Source organism: Capricornis sumatraensis, chromosome 1 (genome assembly GCF_032405125.1).
Source record: "Capricornis sumatraensis isolate serow.1 chromosome 1, serow.2, whole genome shotgun sequence".
Lineage (NCBI taxonomy): Eukaryota > Metazoa > Chordata > Mammalia > Artiodactyla > Bovidae > Capricornis > Capricornis sumatraensis.
In genome coordinates this window covers 96213516-96240398 of record NC_091069.1, presented here as the reverse complement: position 1 = coordinate 96240398, position 26883 = coordinate 96213516, and the positions used below count along the sequence as shown (strand labels likewise).

General features: G+C 40.3%; 1 protein-coding gene across 1 annotated transcript in view; it reads left to right on the top strand.

The window, feature by feature from the left end:
* Positions 1-26883, top strand: part of M1AP (meiosis 1 associated protein) — a 75725-nt gene that overhangs the window by 30876 nt on the left and 17966 nt on the right. Inside the window, exons 4-6 of the mRNA XM_068967289.1 lie at positions 17295-17468; positions 21857-22019; positions 22975-23116. Of these exons, the coding sequence (XP_068823390.1) occupies positions 17295-17468; positions 21857-22019; positions 22975-23116 (479 nt within the window). The remainder of the gene's footprint in view (positions 1-17294; positions 17469-21856; positions 22020-22974; positions 23117-26883) is intronic.

The following is a 26883-nucleotide window of genomic DNA, read 5'->3' as shown; positions in this document are numbered from 1 at the left end:
TAATAAAATTTTTATAATAGCTTTCCGAAGAATGACTAAGTAATCAATACAATAAAACTAAAACAGGCACTGTGATCAATGCATTTTGGCATCCAGAGGGTGTCATCCACGTTAACAGCAGTCTGCATTCGGTGGGTATGTAAGTCTTTCAGCCAGTTACAAATCATTTTAATGCTGCTGTCAGCCGCCTCCATTTCTCAGCCTTGGTACCACAAGAATATCAGGTTTCTCTTCTAAGTGCTCACAAACCATCTGTTTAGCAGTTCCTCCTAGTCTTTGCCAGGGATCGATGTCAAGCTATTTTATCCATATGTGTTCTCAGGAAGCACCAAATGTTAACAGCCCAAACATACAAGATAAAGATTCATTGCTTCCTAAAGGATTCCAGAAAAAAAAAAACTTTTCTATGATTCATGCTTCAGTACAGTTGTCAGAATTCTACTTACTGATTTTTTTCTCTTTTTGATATCCTTAAAAATACATTGGAAAATGCAGCTATCCATTGAATTTGTCTTTGAAAATTATATTGAAGTCATTTCTCTGTGGCATTAAGACTAAATTAGAACCACTGTTCTTTTACTACCTAAAGATTTTTTAACAGAGACATTTATTAACAGGAGGCATGGCCTCAGAAAAATGGCACCGCTTCTGTTCTTAACAATTGAATTTTTTTAGAGTTCAGTAGAAAACCTAAAGTTATTTGAAAATTAGGTCTTTTAATTTTTTCCTTACCTCTTTTGAAGAATAATTTGCATACTAAAAGTTTCATTCCCGCTTCTCCAGTAGTTCAAATGGTAAAGAACCCACCTGCAATGCAGGAGACTCTGGTTCAATTCTTGAGTTGGGACAATCCCCTGGAGAAGGGATAGACTATCCACTTCAGTATTCATGGACTTCCCTGGTAGCTCAGATGTAAAGAATCAGCCTGCAATGCAGGAAACCTGGGTTCGATCCCTGCATTGAGAAGATCCCCTGGAGAAGGGCGTGGCAACCCACTACAGTATTCTCGCCTGGAGAATCCTCATGGGCAGAGGAGCCTGGCAGGCTACATTCCATGGGGTGGCGAAGAGTTGGACACGACTGAGTGACTAAGAACAGCACAAATTTCATCCAAACTGTACAAGCCAATGAGTTTTGACATTTGTGTATGTCCAGAAACCATCACCACAATCAAGATACCGAACACTTCCATCAACCCCAAAAGATTCTTCTTGCCCGTTTACACTCCATCCCTCACGTGTACCGCTGATCTGGTTTTTGTCTGTAGATTAGTTTGTATTTTATATAAATAGGATCGTATAAATGGTATACAATCTTTTGTCTGACTTTTTCATTAGATTTTGAGATTCATTTATGTTGTTTATATCAACAAGTAGTTATTAGTTTCTTTTTATCTCTAAGTAGCATTATATTATATGATTATGCCACATATTGTTTAACCATTTTCCTGTTAATAGATGTCCAGTTGTTTCTAGTTTTTGACTGTAGTTACTAAAGTTTCTACAAATATCTGTACACATATCTTTGTGTGGGCATATGTTTTTATTTTTCATAAGTCTTACCATATTTATGGTTAATCTTTTTCCATCCACTTACTTTCAACACGTTTGTGTCTCTATACTTAAAGTGTATCTTTTATAGATAGAATATAATTGGGTCTTACTTTTTACCTATTATGCTATTCTCTGCTTTTTTTTTTTTTTTTTGGAGTGTATACTCCATTAACATTTACTGTAAATATTGACATTGTTGGATTTAGGTCTGTCTGTCGTTTTATTTTTTGTTTGTCCTCTCTGGTTTTTGTTCATCTTTTCCCTATTCTCCTGCTTTCCTCGGGATTATCAAACATATTCAGAATTCAATCTTATCTATTATAATTTAGCTATATTTCCTTGCATTATTTTTAGTGGCTTCTATAGGGATTACATTATACATTCTTAACTTTTGAAAGTCTACTTAGAGTCAATATAGTATACTTCACATAAAACATAGAAACCTCAAGATTACAGTACTTCACATAAAACAGAAAACTTGTGGGGATTAAAATATATTTTAACTTGTTTATAGCCTACTTAGAATTAATACAGTACTATGTCATGGATATTAAACAAACTTTGCAACTATGTGGGTCCATTTACCCCCCTGCATACACACACATATACACACTGTCTTTTTGTTATAGTTGTCACGTGTGTTAAATCTACATTATAAACTTCACAAGGCAATATTATAAGTTTTTGCTTTAAACAACCATGTGTATATTACAGAAACTGAGAGAAAAGTAGTTTTTATATTTACTGTTTACAGTGTTCTTCACTTATTCCTAAAGATCCAGCTTTCCCTTAGGTATCATTTCCTTCAGGTCAAAGAACTTTAATATCTCCTGTAGCTTGTTTCTGGTCATGACAGCTGCTCTTAGCTGTTATCTGAAAATGTAAATTTCACTTTCATTCTTGAAGCATATTTTTATTATACATAGACTTAAGGGTTGACAGGATTCTTTTTTCTTTCAGCACAGTAAAGATATTGCTCCATTGTCTTCCTGCTTTCCAGGGTTGCTCAATAAAAGTCACAGTCCTTAAATCACCTTCCCCTTTATGTAAAGGATCGAGTGTCTGGATGCTTTCAAGAATTTTCTCTTCATGTGTGTTTTTAAGCAGTTTTATAATGATGTGACTGGGCACAGATTTCTTGTTTGGGTTAACTGAGCTTCTTTAATCTGTAAATTTACATCCTTAACCCAATTTGAGAAATTTGTAACCATTGTTTCTTCACATTCTCCTTTTCTGTCTCATCCCCTCTCCTCACTCCTCTAGTACTCCAATCACCCACGTTAAACCTTTTAAAATTGTTCCACAGTTCCCTAAGGCTCTGTGGTTTTCTGCTTGTTTGTTTCATTTTGTCCAAACCCTTCTCTTTGTCTTCTTAAGATCAGATGATCTCTGTTGATCTATCTTTAAATTCACTGATTCTCATCTCTCATCTCCATTCTGCCATTAGGCTCGTGTGGGAAGTTTTCATTTCAGATAGTATACTTTTCAGTTCTAAAATTTCCATTTGGTACTTTTTCATATTTTCTACTTCTCCATTGATATTTCCTATCTTTTCATTCATATTGAACTTATTTTCCATTCCTTAGGACCATAATTTTAATTATGCTGCTTTAAAGTCCTTGTCTGATAACTCTAACATCTTTGTCATCTTGAGTTTGCATCTGTTGACTCTATTTTCCTCTGAAATTGGGTCACATTTTCTGATTCTTTGTATGCCAAAAATATTTGGATTGTATTTTCTGTATGTTGCATAGACTCTGGACTCTATTATATTACTCTGAAAAGTGTTTGTTTTAGCAAACAGTTAGCTTTGTTAGACCCAAACTTCAACATTTCATGACCTGCAGTAGGCCTCTCACTCAAATCTCAGTTTCATTCTTTAAGCTTAAACTAGGAACTGCTTTCAGTTTGTCCCACCTGGGGTCAGCTAGGTATCTGGACTCTCTGACCCTGGCTTTCTCCCTCTGTGGATTTCTTCCTCACTCACCAGAGGCTCTGGTTGCGCCAGACTGCTTCCCCTGGTAATGCTAGTGAAAGACAGAGGCCTTTGTACTGAAGCTTTAGTTGACCCCACACTGCTGTGATGGAGGCTACCTATAAGACAAAGGTACAAAAAAATGGGAAACTCATTCCTTGCTGATCACTTACTTTAAGTTTCAACTCTTCTCACAAATCTATCTTTGTTCAGTCTCAAGAGACCTCAGGTAGTTATTTTGTTTTGTTTTTTAATATTATCCAGAGTTTAAAGCTGTTATTGACTGGAAAATGAGTTCGTCAGGTATTAGATTGGAAGACCCTTATCACTCTCAGCAGTTTGGTTCCTTCTTTATACCTCCTCTTCCATCTTCTATTTAGATAAATAGAGTCAAGTTCTTCATCATCTCTCTATATATTTAGGAAATTATGACTTAAGTTATTCTGATTAAATTCCAACTCTTCTTTCCTCCTGTTCTTTCCCCCTCATCCACTGACACTCAGAAATAAACACACCCCTGCTTTACTTGGCAAATGACTTGATTGCTCCCACTCAATCGTAGTACAATCTGGCCACTTCTCTATCTGAAATCATACCTATCATATACCCAACACTAGAGCATAGTTAGCACAGTACAAAGATTGATTCCCCAAAGGGACTTTCAATAAAACTGAAAACCATTCCAATGGGTTAAAAAAAAAAAAAAGATTGATTGCAGTCAAAAATAGACACAAGTACATATATAAATTTAGTATAGGATGAAGATGACAAATCATTAGAGCACAGATGGTTCAAAAACTGGTCTGGGACAAGTGGTTAGCTATCTAGAAAATATTCCATATGGACCAGGGACATTAATGTTAAGAATGATATTTTTAAAGTAGCTAAAGAAAACCCTGGTGAATTTCTTTATAATCACAGCATAGGGAAAGATTTTCTACCTATAACTCAAAATCCAGGTACAATAATTTATTTAGCTACAAAAAAATTCACTATGTAAAAATTAAAATCTTCGGCATGGCAAAGATCACCATAAACAAAATCAAAAAGACAACTGGGACTTTGCTGGTGGTATAATGGGTAAGAATCCGCTTGCCAATGTAGGGGACGTGGGTTCAGTCCCTGGTCTAGGAAGATTCCACATGCCTTGGAGCAGCTCAGCCTGTGCGCCACAACCTCTAAGCTCTCGCTCTAGAGCCCGCAAGCCACAACTACTGAGCCCTTGAGACACAACTACTGAAACCTATGCGCCATAGACCCTGTGCTCCAAGACAAAGAGTAACCCCTGCTCCATACAGCTAGGGAAAGCCAGCGAAAAGTGACAGAGACCCAGTGCAGCCAAAAATGAAAAATTAATTAATTAATTATTTTAAAAAGACAACTGAAAAACTAGGAGAAAGTATTTGTAACTTATATCTTGAGGGGGAAAGGACAAATATTTCTAATATATAAAGAATATTTAAAAATCAAATGGGGGGGGAGACCAAAAACTCTATAGAAAAATGAACAAAAGACATATACAGATAATTTTTTAATTAATAAAAAATTTTAATGATCCTTAAACACATAAAAATATGCTCAACTTTGATCATAATTAGAGAAATAAAAACTAAGACTATACCATTTCCCATCTTTAAATGGACAAAAGTTAAAAAGTATGAAAACAACAACAACAAAAAAAGTGTGACAACACATTCTGTTGGTGACGCCACATTTCCATTCAGTGCTCGTAGACTATACAATGGTACAACCCATTGGAAAAAACTCTGATGCTGGGAAGGATTTAGGGCAGGAGGAGAAGGGGGCAACAGAGGATGAGATGGTTGGATGGCATCATTGACTCAATGGACATTAATTTGAGCAAACTCTGGGAGATAGTGAAGGACAGGGAAGCCTGGCATGCTGCAGTCCATGGGGTCACAAAGAGCTGGACACGCATGACTTAGCAACTGAACAATAATTGGCAATATCTAACAAAACTACTTAGGCGTTTGTTTTTTTTTTGTAGGCATTTACTTTTGACACCACTCTCACTTCTAAGAATCTAATACCCTGAAGATATACCTCTCATAATGTAAAAATGCATGCATATATAGAGGATTACAAAACTGTTATCTAGATTTTCATTGCTGTTGTTTAGGATATGTTTTAGGACTTTCTTTAGTTTCTGTCCCTTTTTTTAAAACATTTCCTTACTCTACCTAAATCCCCAGTAAGTCTTACAGTGTTTCTTGGTTCCTCCAACTTTTACTTTCACCTCAGATTAGATCCTTCTCTTAGCTCGCTTGGGCATTAAGAAGGCAAAACTCCTTGGTCTGAGTTCTCAGGGCCATACCATTTCCTTCTCCAGGGGATCTTCCCAACCCAGGGATCGATCCCGTGTCTACTGCATTGGCATCAGGGCCACACCAATAGATTTAATGCCATCCTAATAGGAACAAAGCTAGTGGAGGTGATGGAATTCCAGTTGAGCTGTTTCAAATCCTGAAAGATGATGCTGTGAAAGTGCTACACTCAATATGCCAGCAAATGTGGAAAACTCAGCAGTGGCCACAGGACAGGAAAAGGTCAGTTTTCATTCCAATCCCAAAGAAAGGCAATGCCAAAGAATGCTCAACTACCACACAATTTCCCTCATCTCACATGCTAGTAAAGTAATGCTCAAAATTCTCCAAGCCAGACTTCAGCAATATGTGAACCGTGAACTTCCTGATGTTCAAGCTGGTTTTAGAAAAGGCAGAGGAACCAGAGATCAAATTGCCAACATCCTCTGGATCATGGAAAAAGCAAGAGAGTTCCAGAAAAACATCTATTTCTGCTTTATTGACTATGCCAAAGCCTTTGACTGTGTGGATCACAATAAACTGTGGAAAATTCTGAAAGAGATGGGAATACCAGACCACCTGACCTGCCTCTTGAGAAATCTGTATGCAGGTCAGGAAGCAGCAGTTCAAACTGGATATGGAACAACAGACTGGTTCGAAATAGGAAAAGGAGTATGTCAAGACTGTATATTGTCCCCCTGCTTATTTAACTTATATGCAGAGTACATCATGAGAAATGCTGGACTGGAAGAAACACAAGCTGGAATCAAGATTGCCTGGAGAAATATCAATAACCTCAGATATGCAGATGACACCACCCTTATGGCAGAAAGTGAAGAGGAACTAAAAAGCCTCTTGATGAAAGTGAAAGAGGAGAGTGAAAAAGTTGGCTTAAAACTCAACATTCAGAAAATGAAGATCATGGCATCCGGTCCCATCACTTCATGGGAAATAGATGGGGAAACAGTGGAAACAGTGTCAGACTTTATTTTGGGGGGCTCCAAAATCACTGCAGATGGTGATTGCAGCCATGAAATTAAAAGACACTTACTCCTTGGAAGGAAAGTTATGACCAACCTAAATAGTATATTCAAAAGCAGAGACATTACTTTGCCGACTAAGGTCCGTCTAGTCAAGGCTATGGTTTTTCCTGTGGTCATGTATGGATGTGAGAGTTGGACTGTGAAGAAGGCAGAGCACCGAAGAATTGATGCTTTTGAACTGTGGTGTTGGAGAAGACTCTTGAGAGTCCCTTGGACTGCAAGGGGATCCAACCAGTCCATTCTGAAGATCAGCCCTGGGATTTCTTTGGAAGGACTGATGCTAAAGCTGAAACTCCAATACTGTGGCCACCTCGTGCGAAGACCTGACTCATTGGAAAAGACTCTGATGCTGGGAGGGCTTGGGGGCAGGAGGAGAAGGGGATGACAGAGGATGAGATGGCTGGATGGCATCACCGACTCAATGGATGTGAGTCTGAGTGAACTCCGGGAGTTGGTGATGGACAGGGAGGCCTGGCGTGCTGCAATTCATGGGGTCGCAAAGAGTCAGACAGGACTGAGCGACTGCACTGAACTGAACCCTAAGCCTAGGTATTATCATCATCCACTTTATAGATGAAGAAATTGAACTTAGAGAGAAGTGGTGACTGGTCTAAGATCATGAGGAAGTTAGGAACATATTGGCTATGATTATTTGTGCAGTGAAGCATTTTCTGAGCTCCCTGTTGTATTCCAGACCCTGTGCTAATGCTAGGTCTATAGAGGTGGGTAAGGTGCTACACCTGATTTCCATAGGCATACAGATACCCATCCATAACCAGGACCCTCTTTATTGCATCTACAAGATCTCCTCTCTATTTGGGCTGGCCAGGGCAGGGCAAGTCAGGCATCTCAAAGCAGGATTGGATGGGAGTTCCCCGATGTCCAGTGATTAGGACTCTGTGCTTCCACTGCAGGGGGCCCGGGTTTGATCCCTGGTCAGGAACTAGGAAGCCATGTGGCTTGAGGGGGTGGGGGAGGATTGGATGGCAGGGAATATTGTCCACTCCTTGTCATGGGGTGTTGCTCCCACAGCTCCAGATGTGTGAGGATCCCATGCAGCTTCTCCCATTGGGAAGTCCCTACAACCAGTCACAGGCTTCTGCACCCTTAGGAACAAACAGGCCTGAGAAAGCAATTCTGAAAAGATTACTCTCCCAGCCAAAGTATTTGCTCTGGAAACATTTCTGTTTTCTAATTCATGTACTTACTAAGGACTGAAATCTTACATTTGGAATTATGTTAGGACATGTCTCAGAGCTAGAGATGCCCATATGTCCCTATTTTGTCTCTAATAATGTAAATCATCCATTGTGAATCATTAGTATTACATTCTTTAGTTAACAGTCGAGCCTTCTTTTTCTTTTAGCCCACCTTAGGCTACACCAGCTTGACCTTCCATTGTTAACCTCTCTGGGTAACTGACTAGGGCTGGAAAAGAGGCATGTCCACTACAAGCTGAGGAGTCTCCGCTTGAGTTCTGCTCATGGGACTCCCAGATTCCTCTCTCATTTTTCGACCACTGCCCATTACTACCACAGGGCAGGAAAGTATGTGTGGGAAGCCTGGACTGAGACATGGGTATCTCACACAAGCTGACAGTTTGGCACACTTTCAAACAAATATCTTTAGAATACTAATTCAACAATTGTTTAGGAGCCAAGAGCTATAAAGAAGCAAAGGGAAAGGAGTACGGGTTCTCTTCTGCCCCAGTCTTGCACACTTCTCCCCTAAGCAGAGTCAAAGGCTTGCAATAATGGAACCCACCCTTCTTAGAAACAGGTATAGTGACTACCTGTTGTTACATGAGTGTGTTCCTTTGGGGAGATCTCATCCTTCACCTCGGCTGCTTACCTGCCTGTCCTCACTTCCTCTCTTTTTCTGCTTTAGCCTTCTTGCTAGTCCTCCAATATACCAAGGTTATTCTCACTTTAAGACCTTTGACCTTGCTGATTCCTCTGTAAGGAACAATCTTTCCATAGATGTTTTCATGACTCCCTCCTTCACTTGGTTCAAGTCTCTGCTCAGCTGTTACCTTCTTAGAGCATGCTTCTTCCCTGGCGAACCAAGAGAAAAATTCACAGACACAAGCAAATATCCTGATTTATTTTTCTTCAAAGTTACCTATTATTTTCTGTAATTGTTTTCCACTTTGTGTGTTTATTGTCTGTTCTCCCGCTAGAATGGTAAACCATAAAAGCAAAGAATTTGTCTTCTTCATTGTTGACCCCAAGCAGTGCCTAGCTCATGGAAGGTACTAATAATCATTTGAATGACAAATTAAATAAGTGAATGAATGAATGAATGGCAATAGTATTCTCCCTGAGAATAGTTCCAAGAAATAAATTTTCTCTATCTCATTACACTTCTACTGATGTTTTTACCCCTCTTATAGACAGGGATCCTAAGAAGATGATCACCACTTGGTCAGTACTATGCTCACTTCTCTACAGAGGACACACTGCCTTAACTCCCACTACCCCACCACCTCCTTTCAACAGGCTTTCCCTTTTTCCCAGGGTTCAATCATCACCACCACAAATGAGGTTATAAGTTCAGAAAGACAAGCTGGACTGCCCCTAACATTGTGATGTGTTGGAGACTATCCCCTTGCAGTTACTGACTTAAAAACTGTGGTTGAATGAACCTGAACAGTTATTCCTGAGAAAACTGTCTGCTCTGGTTACTTATCCTAGTTGTTAGCCTCCTAAAGCCACTCCTGTATTCACAGAGTAGATAGCACTGATTGTAAACTGACCCAGGAAGCTAAGGTACCATGATTACATAGTTTCTGTAGTAGTTCTTGACATTTTGAGGATCACAGAGCTCTTCTGAGAATCTAATAAAAGCTAAGGACCTAACCATCTCCTCCACCCCACCAAAATACACCTATGCTCTTACAAACTGAGTTGTATTCAATTTCAAGGGTTCCCAGAACCCTTCAAGCCCATCCATGACACCAAAGGACAGGTAACATCATAGTCATTTAGAAAGAAATAGAATTTTCCTATAGGTCAAGACCTTTGTGGGACTGGGGAGGTTGGGCAGGACTGGCCAGGAGCACAATTTTCCTGGGCCTCTTCTTTAGACATTCTATGTCATGAGAGAAATATAACCATTACATATGTATGTATGTGTTAAAGTATTAAATTCTCCCATTTTAAACACATTTCAATTTTGTAACCCTATTTTAGGGTTAACTTCTGAGAAGCATTGCTTTAGGCATTACATTATTACCCTTAGGTTTTCTTCAGTTCAGTTCAGTCACTCAGTCGTGTCCAACTCTTTGCGATCCCATGGACTGCAGCATGCCAGGCCTCCCTGTCCATCACCAACCCCTGGAGTTTACTCAAATTCATGTCCATTGAGTCGGTGATGCCATCCAACCATCTCATCCTCTGTCATCCTCTCTCCTCCCACCTTCAATCTTTCCCAGCATCAGGGTCTATTCAAATGAGTAGATCAGGTGGCCAAAGTATTGGAGTTTCAGCCTCAGCATCAGTCCTTCCAATGAATATTCAGGACTGATTTCCTTTAGGATGGACTGGTTGGATCTCCTTGCAGTCCAGGGGACTCTCAAGAGTCTTCTCCAACACCACAGTTCAAAAGCATCAATGCTTTGGCACTCATAGGTTTTCTTAGTCTTTCCCATTATTGTGGGTCTTCCAGAAGACCTTAGCTCAGTGAAGGATATCACTGCTTATGGCCACAGGGTGGCAGAGTAAGTCTAAAATCTGAACGAAAATGCTGGCTACGGCTAAACTGCAACAGACCAGGCCTTCCTCTCCTGTCAGGAACACCCAAACAACTCAGGGCCGAGCCTGAGAGCCACACGTTGACTCCAGTAAAGTTTTAGTTCATAACCTCAGTGGGACCGGTCCCACTGACTACCCTGCTCACCAGTCAGTATGAGAGCTGGTTTTCGTCTGAGAAGTCTCCTCCGCATTCCCCAGGTTTAGTACATTTAGTTGTATTTGTAAAGAACACAGTCCCAAGTGTTGATGTTCTTATGCTTGTTGGTGGCAAGGAGAAAGTCACCAAAATAAGCAAGTAGGGGGGAAAATACTTTTTAAAAAGGAAAGTATCTTCTTTTCCTATAAGAGCAACTCATTTTGTTGATGAGAGAAAAGGAAGAAAATTTCATTTGTTAGACCTGCTATATGCCATTCATAGATAATCATCTCATTTCTTATGCCTCCTATAACTATGAAATAGGTTGTGCTTTCCCTACTTTGCTCAAAATAACATAGCTAACAACTTTCAAGCCACGACTCAAACCCTTGTCTTTCTACTACATTCCACCACCTTTCATTAAACAAACAGGCAAAAAAAAAAAAATCAGAAAACCTTTCAGGAGAAACAAGTAACAAGTATAATTAGTATTCCCCAAACTAAGCCCACAGATACTCAGGGGCTACTGATTAAAGTCAGATAGGGAGGATATAATTAAACATGTGCTTGCATGCCAAGTCACTTCAGTTGTGTTCAACTCTGAGACACTATGGACCACAGCCTGCCAGGCTACTCTGTCCATGGGATTCTCCAGGCAAGAACACTGGCATGGGTTGCCATTTCCTTCTCCAGAGAATCATCTCAACCCAGGGATCGAACCCGCGTCTCTTATGTCTCCTGCATTGGCAGGTGGGTTCTTTACCACTAGAACCACCTTGGGAAGCCCATAATTAAGCATAACTTCCTAGAAAAAGTCAGTCTGAGTTGAATTCTGGAGAAATTGCAGGCCGTAGATTTAAAAAGCACTAAGGAAGGAAACAGCACGGCAAGGAGACTAATTTAGTTGAAGCAGAAGAGTTACAGGAAAAAGTAATAAGAGCTGAGGAATAGGCATTTGCTGAACTTCAGCTCTATGCAAGCTACTAAGCCAGAGGATGGAGGGGCAGGGGTGTTGATAGGCTCTCAACAAGTAGAAAAAAGAGGAATGTATGATAGGGCTTCCTTGGTGGCTCAGTGGTCAAAAAAAAAGTCTGCCCGCCAACGCAGGAAACATGGGTTCAATCCCTGGGTCGGGAAGATGCCCTGGAGAAGGAAATGGCAACCCACTCCAGTCTTCTTGCCTAGAAAATCCCATGGACAAAGAAGTCTGGTGGGCTCTGTAGTCCATAGGGTCACAAAGAGTCAGACATGACTTAGCAACTTGAGCACATGCATATGGGGGTATCTGAGGAGTAATGAGTAGTAGTAACAAATGGTCCAGAATGAGTGAAGAGAATAAAGAAGCTGACAGCAGAAAGGCAGTATGTGCTCTTTAGCAAAGGAAGGATATGGTGAAACTATGTTTTAGAAAAATTAATTGGTAGTAAGAATTACCAGAGGGGAAAGAATGGAGTTTGATGGGGCAGCTAAGAGGCTACTGTTAGAATTCAGGCACAAAGAAATGAATGCCTTGACCAGTGACAGAGAATGTGGAAAAGAAGTTCCCCCTCTAAAGTGTTCTGGTTTCCACATTACTGTTTAGCTTAGATAATATGACTGTTTCTGAGAAGGTCCCCTCAAACCTGAAGCATAGCTCTCTATGCAATTACTGAGAACTGTTTCAAAGGAAGAAGCTCTACTCAGTGGCTCTCTGAAGAATCTATAGGTTAAGTTGAAAAGAACTCTCACACTGTATACAAAAATAAGCTCAAAATGGATTAAAATATTAAATGTAAGATCTGAAACCATAAAATCAGAAAACATAGGCAGTGAACTCTTCAGTATCAATCTTAGCAATATTTGGGGGGATATGTCTACTCAGGCAAGGGAAGCAAAGCAAAAATAAATGGGACTACAGCAAACTGAAAAGGTTTTGCACAGTGAAGGAAACAACTGACAAAATGAAAAGGCAGCCTACTGCCTTTTGCAAATGACATATCTCGAAAAAGGATTAATATTCAAAATATACATAGAAACTATACAACTCAACATCAAAAAACAAACAACCCAATCTAAAAATGGGTGAGGAGCCTAAAAAGACATTTTTCCAAAGAAGACATGCTCTGTCAATAGGCACATGAAAAGATGCTCAGCATCACTAATCATCAGAGAAATGCAAATCAACACCACAATCACTTGACACCTGTCAGAATGGCTATTATCAAAAAGACAACAAATAACAAGTGTTGACAAGAATGTGGAGAAAGGGGAACTCTCATGCACTGTTAGTGGAATGCAAATTGGTGCAGCCACTGTGAAGAACAATATGGAGTTTCCTCAAAAAGTTAAAAATAGAACTACCATATGATCCATGAGTTCCACTCCTGGGTGTTTATTTGAAGAAAAAACACTCATTTTAAAAGATACATGCATCCCTATGTTTATTGTAGCATTATTTACAGTAGCCTAGATATGAAAGAAACCTAAGATCAATAGATGAATGGATAAAGAAGATGTGGAATATCCTTTATGGATTATTACTCAGCCATAGTTAAAAAAAAAAAAGTCAATCTTGCCATTTACAGCAGCGTGGGTGGACCTAGAAGCTATTATTCTAAGTGAAATGAGAAAAACAAATACTTTCAGATTTCATTTATATGTAGAATCTAAACAGCAAAACAAATGAACAAACATAACTAAGCAGAAACAGAGGTGTAGATATAGGGAATAAACAGGAAGTATAGTAAGGAGAGCAGATAAATAGCTGAGGGGGAGTAAAAGATACAAACTTTCAATCACAAAACAAAAAGAAGTTGGAAAGAACTTAGCAACGTTGATGGTGTGTCTGCAGGGAAGACTGGCATTTTCCTTCACAGAGGTGCCATGTTTCAGACTTGCTTCTTCAGCTTTACAGAGTCAGAAAGTTGATCTTGTCAACATCCTCTCAGAGATAGACTCACCTTATCAAGCTCAAGACTAAAGTTGTTGGCCAGACAATTTTAGAGGAAAGACCATAACCACTATAATCACCAAGAAGAGCAGAAACTTGACAAATGTATCCTGCCTTCCTGCCGCTGGGACTCCTCACTGAGCTAGCACGCCCTCTCCTTTGAGATATGCTTGGCTGATCAAGGCCAGCATCCCTTTCTCTATGCTCCATTTCTGGTCAACCCTCTCTCCTTCTAATGGATCCATTCATTCTTTGGATGAGCCAATACCATCCATAGGCTCCAGCCAAATCTTGCTTTGGTCTATAAGCCATTCTTTTTATTTTATTTTTTTTTTAGTTTCAATTTTACTTTTTTTTATTAATTTTTTTGCATGTTTTTCTTTTCTTTTCTTTTCTTTTTTTTTACTTTATTTTACTTTACAATACTGTATTGGTTTTGCCATACATTGACATGAATCCACCACGGGTGTACATGCATTCCCAAACATGAACCCCCCTCCCACCTCCCTCCCCACAACATCTCTCTGGGTCATCCCCGTGCACCAGCCCCAAGCATGCTGTATCCTGCGTCGGACATAGACTGGCGATTCGATTCTTATATGATAGTATACATTTTACAATGCCATTCTCCCAAATTATCCACCCTCTCCCTCTCCCTCTGAGTCCAAAAGTCCGCTATACACATCTGTGTCTTTTTTGCTGTCTTGCATACAGGGTCATCATTGCCATCTTTCTAAATTCCATATATATGTGTTAGTATACTGTATTGGTGTTTTTCTTTCTGGCTTACTTCACTCTGTATAATCGGCTCCAGTTTCATCCATCTCATCAGAACTGATTCAAATGTATTCTTTTTAATGGCTGAGTAATACTCCATTGTGTATACGTTCCACAGCTTTCTTATCCATTCATCTGCTGATGGACATCTAGGTTGTTTCCATGTCCTGGCTATTATAAACAGTTAAGCCATTCTGTTTAAAGTGACTGTTTTTCATTGACCTCATCACTCTGTATTGACTTTATTTTTTAACTATCTGAGGAAACCCCTATTTTTCTTATTTCCAGATTATTAATGGGGAGATACTTTGCTCTGTCCCCATACCCACGGTAGGAATTTTCTAGTCTTTTACCATTTCACTGGGGAGAAAAAAAGAAACACTTATCTTCTCCAAAATTCTGTTGTTTGAACTCAAAGCAGTATCATCTGCTCTACTTTTTGAGATCCTTTTTTCTACTTCATTTATTTAGTTCTATATCTGCCTCCTTATACTTTAATAACTGTTTTGCTTCTTTGAAGAGAAGCTGTTCAGTCATTTCCCTACTTATTACTCAAGTTGAAGTCCAGACTCAGAAAAATTACTTCTTGTTTTTCCTATGACACAATAAGTTTCCCGTTATTAAAAAGAACATTTCTCCTCACTTATGAAGAGCATTTATTTGACAATGACTTCATATTTATCACTGTAGTAGTTGAAAACAGTGCAGTAGATGAGAGTTTAAGGAGAAATGGTTAAGAACAATGTTGCTTTATAAACTCATTAAGGTAAAGAGTATCATATATCTTTATATAGTATTTCACCTTCTGTATAGTACATAATTAATATTATTGCCTGATGGAATGAGTTCATTAGCTAATGAATCCTCATAACTATTCACAGAAGATGGCAGAAGTTTTTTTTTTTTAAGTGAAAGCAAATTTATTTAGAGAGATTCACATCCCATAGGCAGAATATGGTCCACCTCAGAAGGCAAGCATAACCAGTGGTAAAGTTTTAACTATACTGGGTCAAAGAGAAATGCATTTGGTGCCCGTTTTCAGCCACATAAAAAGTCGATAAATATGACGTGAAGTCACTTAAGTCTCACCACACTTTCCCTGTGTGGGTGCCAACACGTTGGACTGAAGCCCTTTGTTCCCTGTGGAGAGTCTGCCACCTCTGCAGACTTGTCCTCAGGAATGTCGTTCTAGAAATAAACTGGCGTTCTCCTTGGGGTCCGTGAGTCATACATAGAAGTGAATTCATTGGAGTGACTGACTTTTCTTAGGCCCTTTGTAAAAGTATTTCTGAGAGTCCCTCATGGTGAGGCAAAAAAAAAAGCCAGGTTCCTCTTCGGTTTCTTTCCAGCTCTAGTCTCATTTCCTCTCTCTGTGCTTCCTCTATCACCTTATATTTGGCTTTTACTGACCAACTTTATGTCCAGATCCAGATCCCAATTCCTGAGCTAGTGTTGCCTAAAGAAGGAAATAGACCAGCAAAGTCTCATCACCCCGCCTACCTAGTCCCATTCATTCAGATTGGGAATCAAATCACACTCCACCAGACCATCCCTGTCTTCTTGGCTGCTACGCTTGTGAGATATAGTATGCCAATGGCAAACTTGTATAATTCTGTATCAGAAGGTGGAGCTTATAATTCATCTTTTCTCTTTTAGTCTTTTTAAAATTTATGTTTTATAACAGAGGAAATAATTGAATACATTTTCACTGTGAAACAATAACATAAAATTGAAGACCTCATTAACTAAGTATTTAACTTGCATTGTGGATATAAGAGTTGGACCATAAAGAAAGCTGAGCGCTGGAGAATTGATGCTTTTGAACTGTGGTATTGGAGAAGACTCTTAAGAGTCTCTTGGACTGCAAGGAGGTCCAACCAATCCATCCTAAAGGAGATCATTCCTGAATATTCACTGGAATGACTCATGCTGAAGCTGAAGCTCCAATACTTTGGCCACCTGATTGCAAAGAACTGACTCACTGGAAAAGACCTTGATGCTGGGAAAGATTGAAGGCAGGAAGAGAAGGGAATGACAGAGGATGAGATGGTTGGATGGCATCACTGACGCGATGGACATGAGTTTGAGCAAGCTCCAGGAATTGGTAATGGACAGGGACACCCGGTGTGCTGCAGTCCATGGGGGTCACAAAGAGTCGCACATGACTGAGTGACTGAACTGAACTGAACTTGAATTGCTATATTATTTTTGGCTATTTTTGTATTCTAAAATTTTTTTAAATATGGAAAATACATAAATACAATAAAATTCAACTGTACAGAAGTATAAATAATAAAAAGTGAGTGTATCTCAGAATTCTGCCCCATTTCTACTCCTATCCACTATTAACAATTTAATAGTAGACTTCCAGAGCTCTATAAAAGGCATTTCCATACATATGTATGCACTTAGGCTAACAGTTTTATTTTTATATAAATGAGTCACACTATACTCTGTTCTAGAACTTTCTTTATGCACTATCTCCTAGCTTTCCATGTCAGTACATTTAACTCTGTTAACAGCTGCATAGTACTCCATGGTCTATGCCATAATTTATTTAAATATTTCCCTATTGATGGACATTTGAATTGCTTTCTGTTTGGGGCTTTGATTATTTGTTTTTGCAACAATGCTGTGCTAAACATCTTTGCATATGTCTCTTTGGGTACTATCCAAGAATGTCTCTAGGCTAGATATCTAGAGGTAGAATTGATAGGTTCAAAAATGGGTGCTTTTAATATTTTATGTTTTTCAAAATTTGTAACTAAAGAATTAAACACTGTACTGTTTCCCTTTCTACTGCAGAGAGTTCTATCCTGGCAACTGACATTGATCTTCAGACTATAGACAGTGATATTGTCAGCATGGAGATTTTCTTCAAAGCCTGGCTGCATAACAGCGGAACAGATCAAGAGCATGTTCACCTTCTTCTTCCTTCACGGAGTATCAGCAACATTTCCAGAACCAGAGATGATTCAAGTACACTCTCCCTAATTATCCTAGTCTAGAATTAGGATTGGAAAGTCATCAGAATACAGAGTTGTTGAGGTTTAGGGACTGGAGAAGGAGAGGATGAGGCTGTCCAATGTCAGCATGAGAATTTCTAAACTTCTAATTTTCAATTAGGAAACTGAAGCTGATTAAACCCAGACAGCAAGACCCAGTTTGTTTCAGTGTAGAGACTTAAACACCTCAATAATAGGGCATCAGCTACACTACATGAGAGAACAATGAATCATATGTTTTCTCCAGTTTTCATTTTTGATGTGGCAGATATTATTGACATAATTTCAGGTAAGCTGGTACCTCAATAACATGAATAGGGCCTGTAAGGAGAGGAAAAGAACCAAAACTAAATGATTAAATAGAGATCTTCTCAATAGGAAGACACCAAATTGAGAGGAACTAAAGCAACTACAGAACAAGCCCCAGGGTGTTCAACTAGTGGCCCTAGACAATGCTAACAAAGTACGTTCTGGCAATTGTGGAAACCAAGAGGTCAATCCAGTGTTGTAGGCATGCCGGCAAGGTCCTGGATACTGCTCCAGTTGGCAGTGATAGCTAATCCAGGTCCCACTAGATTGTAGGGATAAAGCCATTTCTAGTCTCCATCCCCTTTGAAGGTGGTTCTAAGACCTGGGTGGCAGGGCCTTCAAATGGACCCATCAGTATAGTCAGCCACAGCTTCAAAGGGAAAAGACTAAATTGTGTCTTCCACTTGAGGAGTGCGCGCTTAATGAGAAAAATGGATACCAGCTTCTGTCCCCAAAGGGGAAGATACACCTTGGTCCTTTCTTTATAGAGATAGCCATTGGGTTCTTAATATATCTCCCCTTTTCCCCCATTTCGGTCTAGGGCCTGGGATGCCTTTAACAATTTCGCTTGATTTTACTGTCTTTCCTTTGTGTGTAAAATCTTCCCAAGGCCTCCATTCCACCTGCTTTGCCCAAGACCAATTGCTCACTTCTTATCTATTTTTCCCAAACAGTGTTAACTCCTTTCCTTGCATTAGCCTATTTCATCTCCATAACAACAACATGATGCAGGTACTGTTATCACATGCCATTGAATCTAAAAGTGAAAGTGTTAGTCACTTCAATCGTGTCTGACTCTTTGCAATCCCATGAACTGTTGCCCACCAGGCTCCTCTGTCCGTGGAATTCTCCAGGCAAGAATACTGGAGTGGGTTGCCATTCTCCTCTCCAGAGGATCTTCCCAACTCAGGGATAGAACCTGGGTGTCCTGCATTGCAGGCAGATTCTTTACCATCTGAGCTACCAGGGAAGCCTAGATGGTGTCAATTATAAGATATACCATTATTTTATGTACCACCAAGAAAGAAAACCAATTCCAATTAAATGTGACACATTGTTTTTTATCACTTAGAAATATTATTTTATTCTTACTGAGAGAGTTCTTTTAGGTTAGAATAGGAAGTAAGGGTTAAGAGTGTCTGCCTGGTCCATGGTGATTATAAGACATACACAGAGACACTGCTAAGTCGCTTCAGTCATGTCCGATTCTGTGTGACCCCATAGACGGCAGCCCATCAGGCTCCACCATCCCTGGGATTCTCCAGGTAAGAACAGTGCAGTGGGTTGCCATTTCCTTCTCCAATGCATGAAAGGAAAAGTGAAAGTGAAGTCACTGAGTCATGTCCAACTCTTAGCGACCCCATGGACTGCAGCCTACCAGGCTCCTCCATCCATGGATTTTCCAGGCGAGAGTACTGGAATGGAGTGCCATTGCCTTACATATAGTAAGTGAAAAAAAGTGTGTCTTAAAATCAATAAATATAATATTATCCCTGTTTACAGATGAGAAAACTGACACTCAAAGGAATTAAATATTTCCCCCAGGGCTGCACAGAAAATTAATAGCCAAGCCAAAATCTGAAGCCAAGCAACTCCAAATCCCATTCTTAACCCTTAGGATTAGAAATCTATATTTTATACGTTTGATTACTCTCAGCCCAGAGGATATTCATCAAACCCTCGTCTGTCACCTCCAGAGCCTGGGCCCTTACTTACCAAGCAACCTGCATCCTGCTGGGCACTTCTCTCAATAGGAGGGCTAGGGCCATCCAGAGCCAGGATCTCCTGCAGCCAGCCTTTCTTCTGCTGCTACATGGCATTTGCCCATGGTAATACTGAGAATTCTCTGCTTTGCCCTCTCTTTTCCCGTGGCTTTCAACACCAGGGTCAGACCCAGAATGTATCTCCATCTGCAGTTATTTTTTGGAAATCCACAGGTCTTCAGGGTGGGTGGTAGAACTTAGATCTAGGATGGTGGTAGAACTGCTGAAAACGTCTTCGCTGGAATCCAGATGCTTAGGCACAAGTTGGAATGAGGTCCAAAGAAGGTAGGCATCTCCTGGGGTGGGTATGACCCACATGAGAGTTTAAACAAGCACAATAAAGACCATATTATAGTTATCCATTGTTCACAAAACTGATGCATTGCTCTTTATGTGAATTTCTAGAAATGTGTTTCCCTAAGGGAAAAAAAAAGCTAATTGAAACCCTGAGCTCTCCTAATATATAATCTTTTGAGGACTGCTCCTCAGATGTTCATTCTGCCTTCTCCTTACAAGGTTCTCCACCCAACACTACCTGCTTCTGCAGCCACCTCGGGTCCTTCACCCTCTCCCTAGATGCTTCCTCAGAGGCCTCTTCCTGACAGAGCATAGTCTGCCCTGAATGAACTTCTTTTCTCATTTTGGTCTCTGCTGTCTCTGCACCTGGGTCTGACTGATGAGAAGCATACCTGGTTCTAGACTCAAACCCTGCTAAAATATCTTTCCCAGCTTTGGAACATTGCTGAGACTACAGTTCCAGTAGTTCTCATCCTTGGCTACAGTAAGAATCAAATGAGGAACTTTTAAAAATACCAATATCAGCTCCAGCCCCAGAGATCCCAGTTTTGCTGGTGTGAGGTAGGTGCCAGACATCTGTAACAGACAAGTTCACTAGGTGATTCTTATTGCAGCCAGAGTCAAGAACCTCAGCCAGATGCGCACAGCTGTCTAATCCTAAAGCCCAAGGACCCAACAATGAAGCAGTCAGGCACAGAGGAAGTAAGGGGAAGCTGGAATCCTAGGCCAGAGCAGGCAGTGGCATCCCACTCCAGTACTCTGGCCTAGAAAATCCCATCGACAGAGGAGCCTGGTGGGCTGCAGTCCATGGGGTCGTTAAGAGTTGGAGACGACTGAGCAACTTCACTTTCACTTTTTATTTTCATGCATTAGAGGAGGAAATGGCAACCCACTCCAGTGTTCTTGCCTGGAGCATCCTAGGGATGGGGGAGCCTGGTGGTCTGCCGTCTATGGGGTCGCACAGGGTCGGACACGACTGAAGCGACTTCACAGTAGCAGGAGTCCTAGGCAGAGTCCCTCCTAATGACTTCCTGGGCTCTGGGACACACCTGGCCAAGAGCTCTCTCATCCAGAGTGATATCCAGGTCTGGATGCCAACCCCAGCTAGATCTATTTTTTTCTACATTATTTCTACTTTTGTTTTTACCTCCTGTTGCAGGTACTTCAGTCATTTCACAAATCACTGACATTAACAGCTAACCTTCTCACAAGTACAGAACACTCATATATTCATAATTTGTTAACAATACTTAAACCCAATATATATTTCATTTAAAACCTTCTTAATATCAAGGATTCAAATCTAGAGCAACAGAACATTGTACACTGTGACATGTGAACACGCCTGCTGGAGAAGAAGCTTATGGAAGCATAAAAACCTCCACACATAGTTCAAACACCCTCAGAACTGTTGTATGTTGCCGCAGTGATGTTGCAAGGTCCAAAAAGTTCTATTCACTTGGGGAATTATAAAATAAACCGTTTCAGGAACTTAGTCCTCCCCCTCCCTCGAATGTCCTGGAAGAGCTCACAGAGAAGCAGTAGCTGTCAGCTGACTGCCTGACTTCTGCTTTCCTGCTCTTCCTTCATCTGACCTGCAGTCTTGCCAAAGCTTAGCCACAGGGAAGCAGGAGGGGCAAAATTTCCTTCTATGATTGCCAAAAGGCCCTGCATATTGCAGTGTTAACTGCCTCCTCCACAGCGGACACACATTCCTCTCGGACTCAAACACAAGCCAGATCTCTCACTATGAGGCAACTGCTCAGCCAGCCCAGAAGTAAAACAAGAAAAAAAATCATGTCACACCCAGAAAATAAAATTACCTGTTATGTAGAGCAATATTATTTCAGACCTGCTCCTCTGTCCGCTTCCCTGCCTCCCAACCCTTACTTGCCTGGTGGACACGGAATGGGTGGCGATGATCTCTCTTAATTATATTGCCTGAGGTAACTTGTGACAAACAATCCCTCCCCAAATGCCGTTTTTATTGTAGTGTGCCTGAAATGTGATCTCCAAGAACGACTTCTCAGCCCATCCCTACTCCCTGGAACAGCTGATGGCTCCTTGAGGATGGATGACCCCAAAGGAGACTTCAGCACCCTCTACCAGATGGTTTCCCAGTCATCAGCCTCTTGTTACAAGCTCCGGGTGATCAAGTATGGTTCAAGAGAACCTCCCTAATCCATGCAAATATTTATTCTTATTGGTTCCAGCTAGGAAGACTAAGATAGAGGGAGGGCAAGGGCATCCCCAAGTGTCAGGCAGCAGGGGGTCAATTCCAGAGTAGCAACTACAGGTGTGGGCATGAAATTTCAAGGTCAGACTGCTCAATATGTGGAGATGAATGAGGAGACAGTGAAAGATATATCTCAGTAGAATATTCTGAAGTCTGAATGAAGACTGAAAATCCAGAAAGTCTCTGAGAATGCAGAGGAAAAAAAGAAACAGAACAATGTTTATCTATTCAGCAAATGTTTATTGAACACCTACTATGTTTAGACATCAGGAAAGAGATCTGATCAAAGAATGAGTGGCACCTAGAATCTACCTCACCTTTCTATTTCTTTAAGTACTAGAATTCTTGTTTCCAAGAGAATCAGTTCCAGAGCTGAATTAGGAATGATGGCAAAGACCACTTTTACTGCTTCCTAGTTGTATCACAGTGCCCCTGTACAGGTATCTGAGTAAGCTTGTCTATGGACTTGGGACCATGGATGCTGCTGGGGAAACTGCTTAAACGCAATCTCTTAACTGTGTCTTCCATCAGCATCTTGCCACAGAAGAACCAGGTCTGGGATGCAGATCGTTAGCATACTGTTGTGTAATGTGGTTGCTGCAGCAGGAATGAATGGGACAGAGTAAGCTCAGGAGAGGAAATACCCATCAGAGTCTTGAGGTCTCAGAATAGGTGCTGTGTTCATTAATTCACAGACTTTGAGACTCTGCTGTGTGCCATATACCCTAATAGGTACATCCTAAGGTGAATAATTCACAGGCCCTAACCTAAAGGATTTCACAATACAGTCTTAGACTTAAGCTAAATTTAAGTGGATCTGGGTCAAGGTTCTGGATACCACTAAGGAGCCTCACACTTCCATTGTCTCTTCCCAGGGCTCTAAAATCCAGTGGGGTCTGCGAATCATTGACATATGGACTCCCCTTCATCCTCAGACCCACAAGCTGTTGGCGGCTGGAATGGGATGAGCTGGAAACAAATCAGCAGCATTTCCATGCTTTGTGTCACAGCCTACTGGTGAGTACCCACGTCACCAGGTGATGAAGAGTGTTAAAGTACCCACCATAGGGAAGCAGCTAATTTAATCCTGCCCTGATCCCAAATCTGTCCCAGTCAGAGGATAGAGAAAAACTGGACATACTTTGAAATATGGATTAAGTATGACTTGCCTCTGTTGGTTTCATGCTATAGAGAATAATTCCTGAATTCAGTTATATGATACTAAACTTGAAAATCCCTGATTTTACATTTTAATGGCAACAGGGAATTGTCCTTAAGTAACTATATCTTAAATCCTATTTTCTTCCTATCACTATGCTGGATATTATGTTTTATTTCAATGAAGAACACATAGTCTATGCTAGAAATTGTGCTAAGTCCCAGATATTCAGTCTATTATGGTAGACATCATCTGTGGTCTCAAAAAACTTTCTAATGAAAGAGACAGAATTAAATATGTATATTCTTAATTGTGAGAAGTTTATGAAGGAAAACAAGGGCTTGCTATAATACAGCCTTTCTATGAAAGTGACGATTAAACTGAGACCTGCCAGATGAAGGAATTAGCTAGGTGAAGGGTGGCAGGAAGACCATTCCAGGTGCAGAGAAATGCATGTGCAAAGACCCAAAGGCCAGAAAGAGCTGATCTTCCAATCAACAGTGGAATGATCATTGTGACTGAAACAAAATGAGCAAGAATAGAGAGAGCCAAAAGGTAAGGAGCTAAAAGTGAGCAGGGTAAAATCATACCAGAATTTCTAGCCCAAACTGAGGACGTGGGACTTTATGTACAGGAAGAAATCATTAGAAATGACATCATCTATTTAAATGTTTAAATGATTAATTGTGCCAAAATTTAGAAATGAACTTTCTGAAGCAAAAATGAAAACAAGAAAATGAGGTAGAAGGGCACTGAAGTAGTCTAGGCAAGAGATGATTTTGGCTTGGAATTGGATATTGAAGTCAAAAATGAGAAAAGTAAACCAATTAAAGCAGTATTTTAGAGAAAGAGAACTTGTGAAGGATTGGATATAGGGAGAGAGGAAGAGGAAAGTATCAAATAACTGCCTGGTTTCTGGTCTACCATTTCCTGAAATGAAAAATCTAAAAAGATGATCCACATGGAACAGTAACACAACACTGAGAAAGCAAAATGAAAAAACTGCAAATACAATCCAGGGTTGAGTATAACTGCTTGGTGGCTACAGAATGACAGTTTGACCCAGTAGGATATGGGTGATCAAGACAACACAATAATGTGTCTCTTTCACTATCAGAAGCAGACTTCTTTTTTCCTGTTTCAAAGCCCACACTCCCTTTTAGGTCCACCCACTGAGTTCCTGTTTCCTATCTGACGAACACCCATCTCCTATCTTTGCAGAGTGGAGGCAACAGATACCTCCTGACTGTTAAAGCCCAACCGCTCAGTTTACTATACTCTACCTGATTCCTCAGGATCTTGGAGATCTCCTGGGGAGAAATTTCTCTCAAGGGGCTTCAATACATTCTTTTGAACATGATATCTTAAACAGACATTTGCATTTTAATACACTGATAGAGGGAGTATAAATTTTCTGAAAAGTGGTAACCCTCAACACTTTAATTCCTCTACCAGGAATATAGCCCAAGAAAACAATGAGAAAAGAGAGAAAAGATATACATATGGTCATGTTTATCTCAGTGTTATTTACAATGGTAAAAAACTGGAAACAACTTTAATGTCCTAAATAGAGGAATGGTTAAATTGAAATAGAGGAAAGGTTAGAGGAACAATTCACCCAAGCAATGAGGTATTATGTAGCAATAATAGTTTATAGTAAGGATGGGAAAGACTATTCTTTTCCATCCTGGGTTACATTACATGAGATTAGAGTCTCTCTGCCTCTGAACTTGGGGTGTGAGAATCCATATTTATTCATTCAACAAATGTTTATTGAGTGCTTCCCAGGTGGTTCAGTGGTAAAGAATCCGCCATCCAATACAGAAGACATAGAAGACTCGGGCTTGGTCACTGGGTTGAGAAGATGCCCTAGAGTAGGAAATGGCAACCCACTCCAGTATTCTTGCCTGGAGAATCCCACAGACAGAGGCGCCTGGCAGGCTACAGTCCTTGAGGCTGCAAAGAGTCAGACAGGACTGAGCAACTAAGCGTGCATATTGAGCACTGTGTGCCAGGTATAATTGTAGAGGCCAAAGAGACCTCTTCTTTATCACTCCCCTCTCATGGAAACTCCCAAGTATGTAGTTGATCCAAATCTAGCAGATACCCATTTTTGGTAGCACTTATTATAATAAGAGCTAGTCACTTAACCAAGTGCTTTGCATATCTTAACTCATTTAATCCTCACAGTAATTCCATGAGATAGATTGCTATCCCTATTTTTACAGATAGGGAAGACTGAAGAGATCAAGTGACTTACCAGAGGTCACACAGCTACTGAAGTGATCTAGTCAGAATTTGAATGTAGTTCTGCTGACTACGTACTTTTTAAAAATATATGTCATACTTTTAACTCCTTGGCTAGGTTTCTGCTACCAGTGTAGCCAGATAAACTCAGACTACAACCCCAAAGCTAATCCTTCTCCCTTCACTTAACACCCCATGCCTCTGTGCTTCACCAGACTTGAATTCACTTAAACTGGTAGTAAGTACTTAGTTCTTTACCCATGTTGTGCTTCTTGTGCTCCACTCCATCAGATCAAAGACCACTCTCCTTTTCTAGAAAGGAAAGAAGCAAAATAGTGTTTGGATGGCTCTCTCTTCTTGCTTCTCACATGGCATCTCCAAGCAGCAAAAAGCCTGAAAGGCAGTGTGTTATGGAGGGAAAAATTCACAAGCTTCTGTTCATTCATTCAGCACTAAATATTTTTGGAGTCCCTACTATGTGACAAGACTTATTTAGAGTTTTAACCTTCCTGATCCTATTTTTACAAGTTCTCAGCACTTCTTTAAGCCCATCCTTGGTTTAATTCTTTCTCACACCTCTTTCATATGTTCTTTCAAAATCTGATGTCATCGGCTCCCCATGTAAATCTTTTGACTTCTTTTTTTTTTTTTTTACTTCTGTTTCTCACTTTGTTGTTTCCCCTCCAGCTAACTTCTCATTCTAACTTCTGTCTTTCTGTTAATAGCAGCTCCACCACTGTCTACTCACCCAGGCTTGAAACCTCAGTCACTTTCAGCCTTCTCACCATTTACACCCATTTCATTCCTAAGTCATATCAAATTTTTTCTCATGAGTTGTAACTGTTCTTCCCCTCCCCTTCCCACCGCTTGTTCTCACCAAGACTTCTTCAATAAACTCCTAATTCGCTTCCCTATGTCCAGTCACTCTTCTAATTTGCTCTGTTCTTTAGGTCAGTTTTATCTTCGTGAAGCATTCCCCTAATGTCACCTGATTACTTATGTCTTGCCTGCTCTAACACCATAACATCTATTGTATGTATTTTTTCCTCTCTATCTTATTATCATTATCTTAGGCCAAGTCCTCTTCCCCGCTTTCCTTTAATATTACAGTAATCGCTTAACTTGGCTCAATGCTTTTAGTGTTTCCCCTTCCCAATCCACTTTCCATACTGCTGCCAGGTTAATCTTCTTGAAACACAACACTGATCCTGCCACTCTTCAGCTTAAAACTATTTTGTGGCTTACTATTAATCATATTTTAAAGTCTATATTCCTTAGCTAGGTATTCAAACTCCATCCTTGCCTCCCATTATTCTCCTTCCTGTATCATACAGTCCAACCAAATTAATATACAAACTTAAAATCATCCCACCATTGA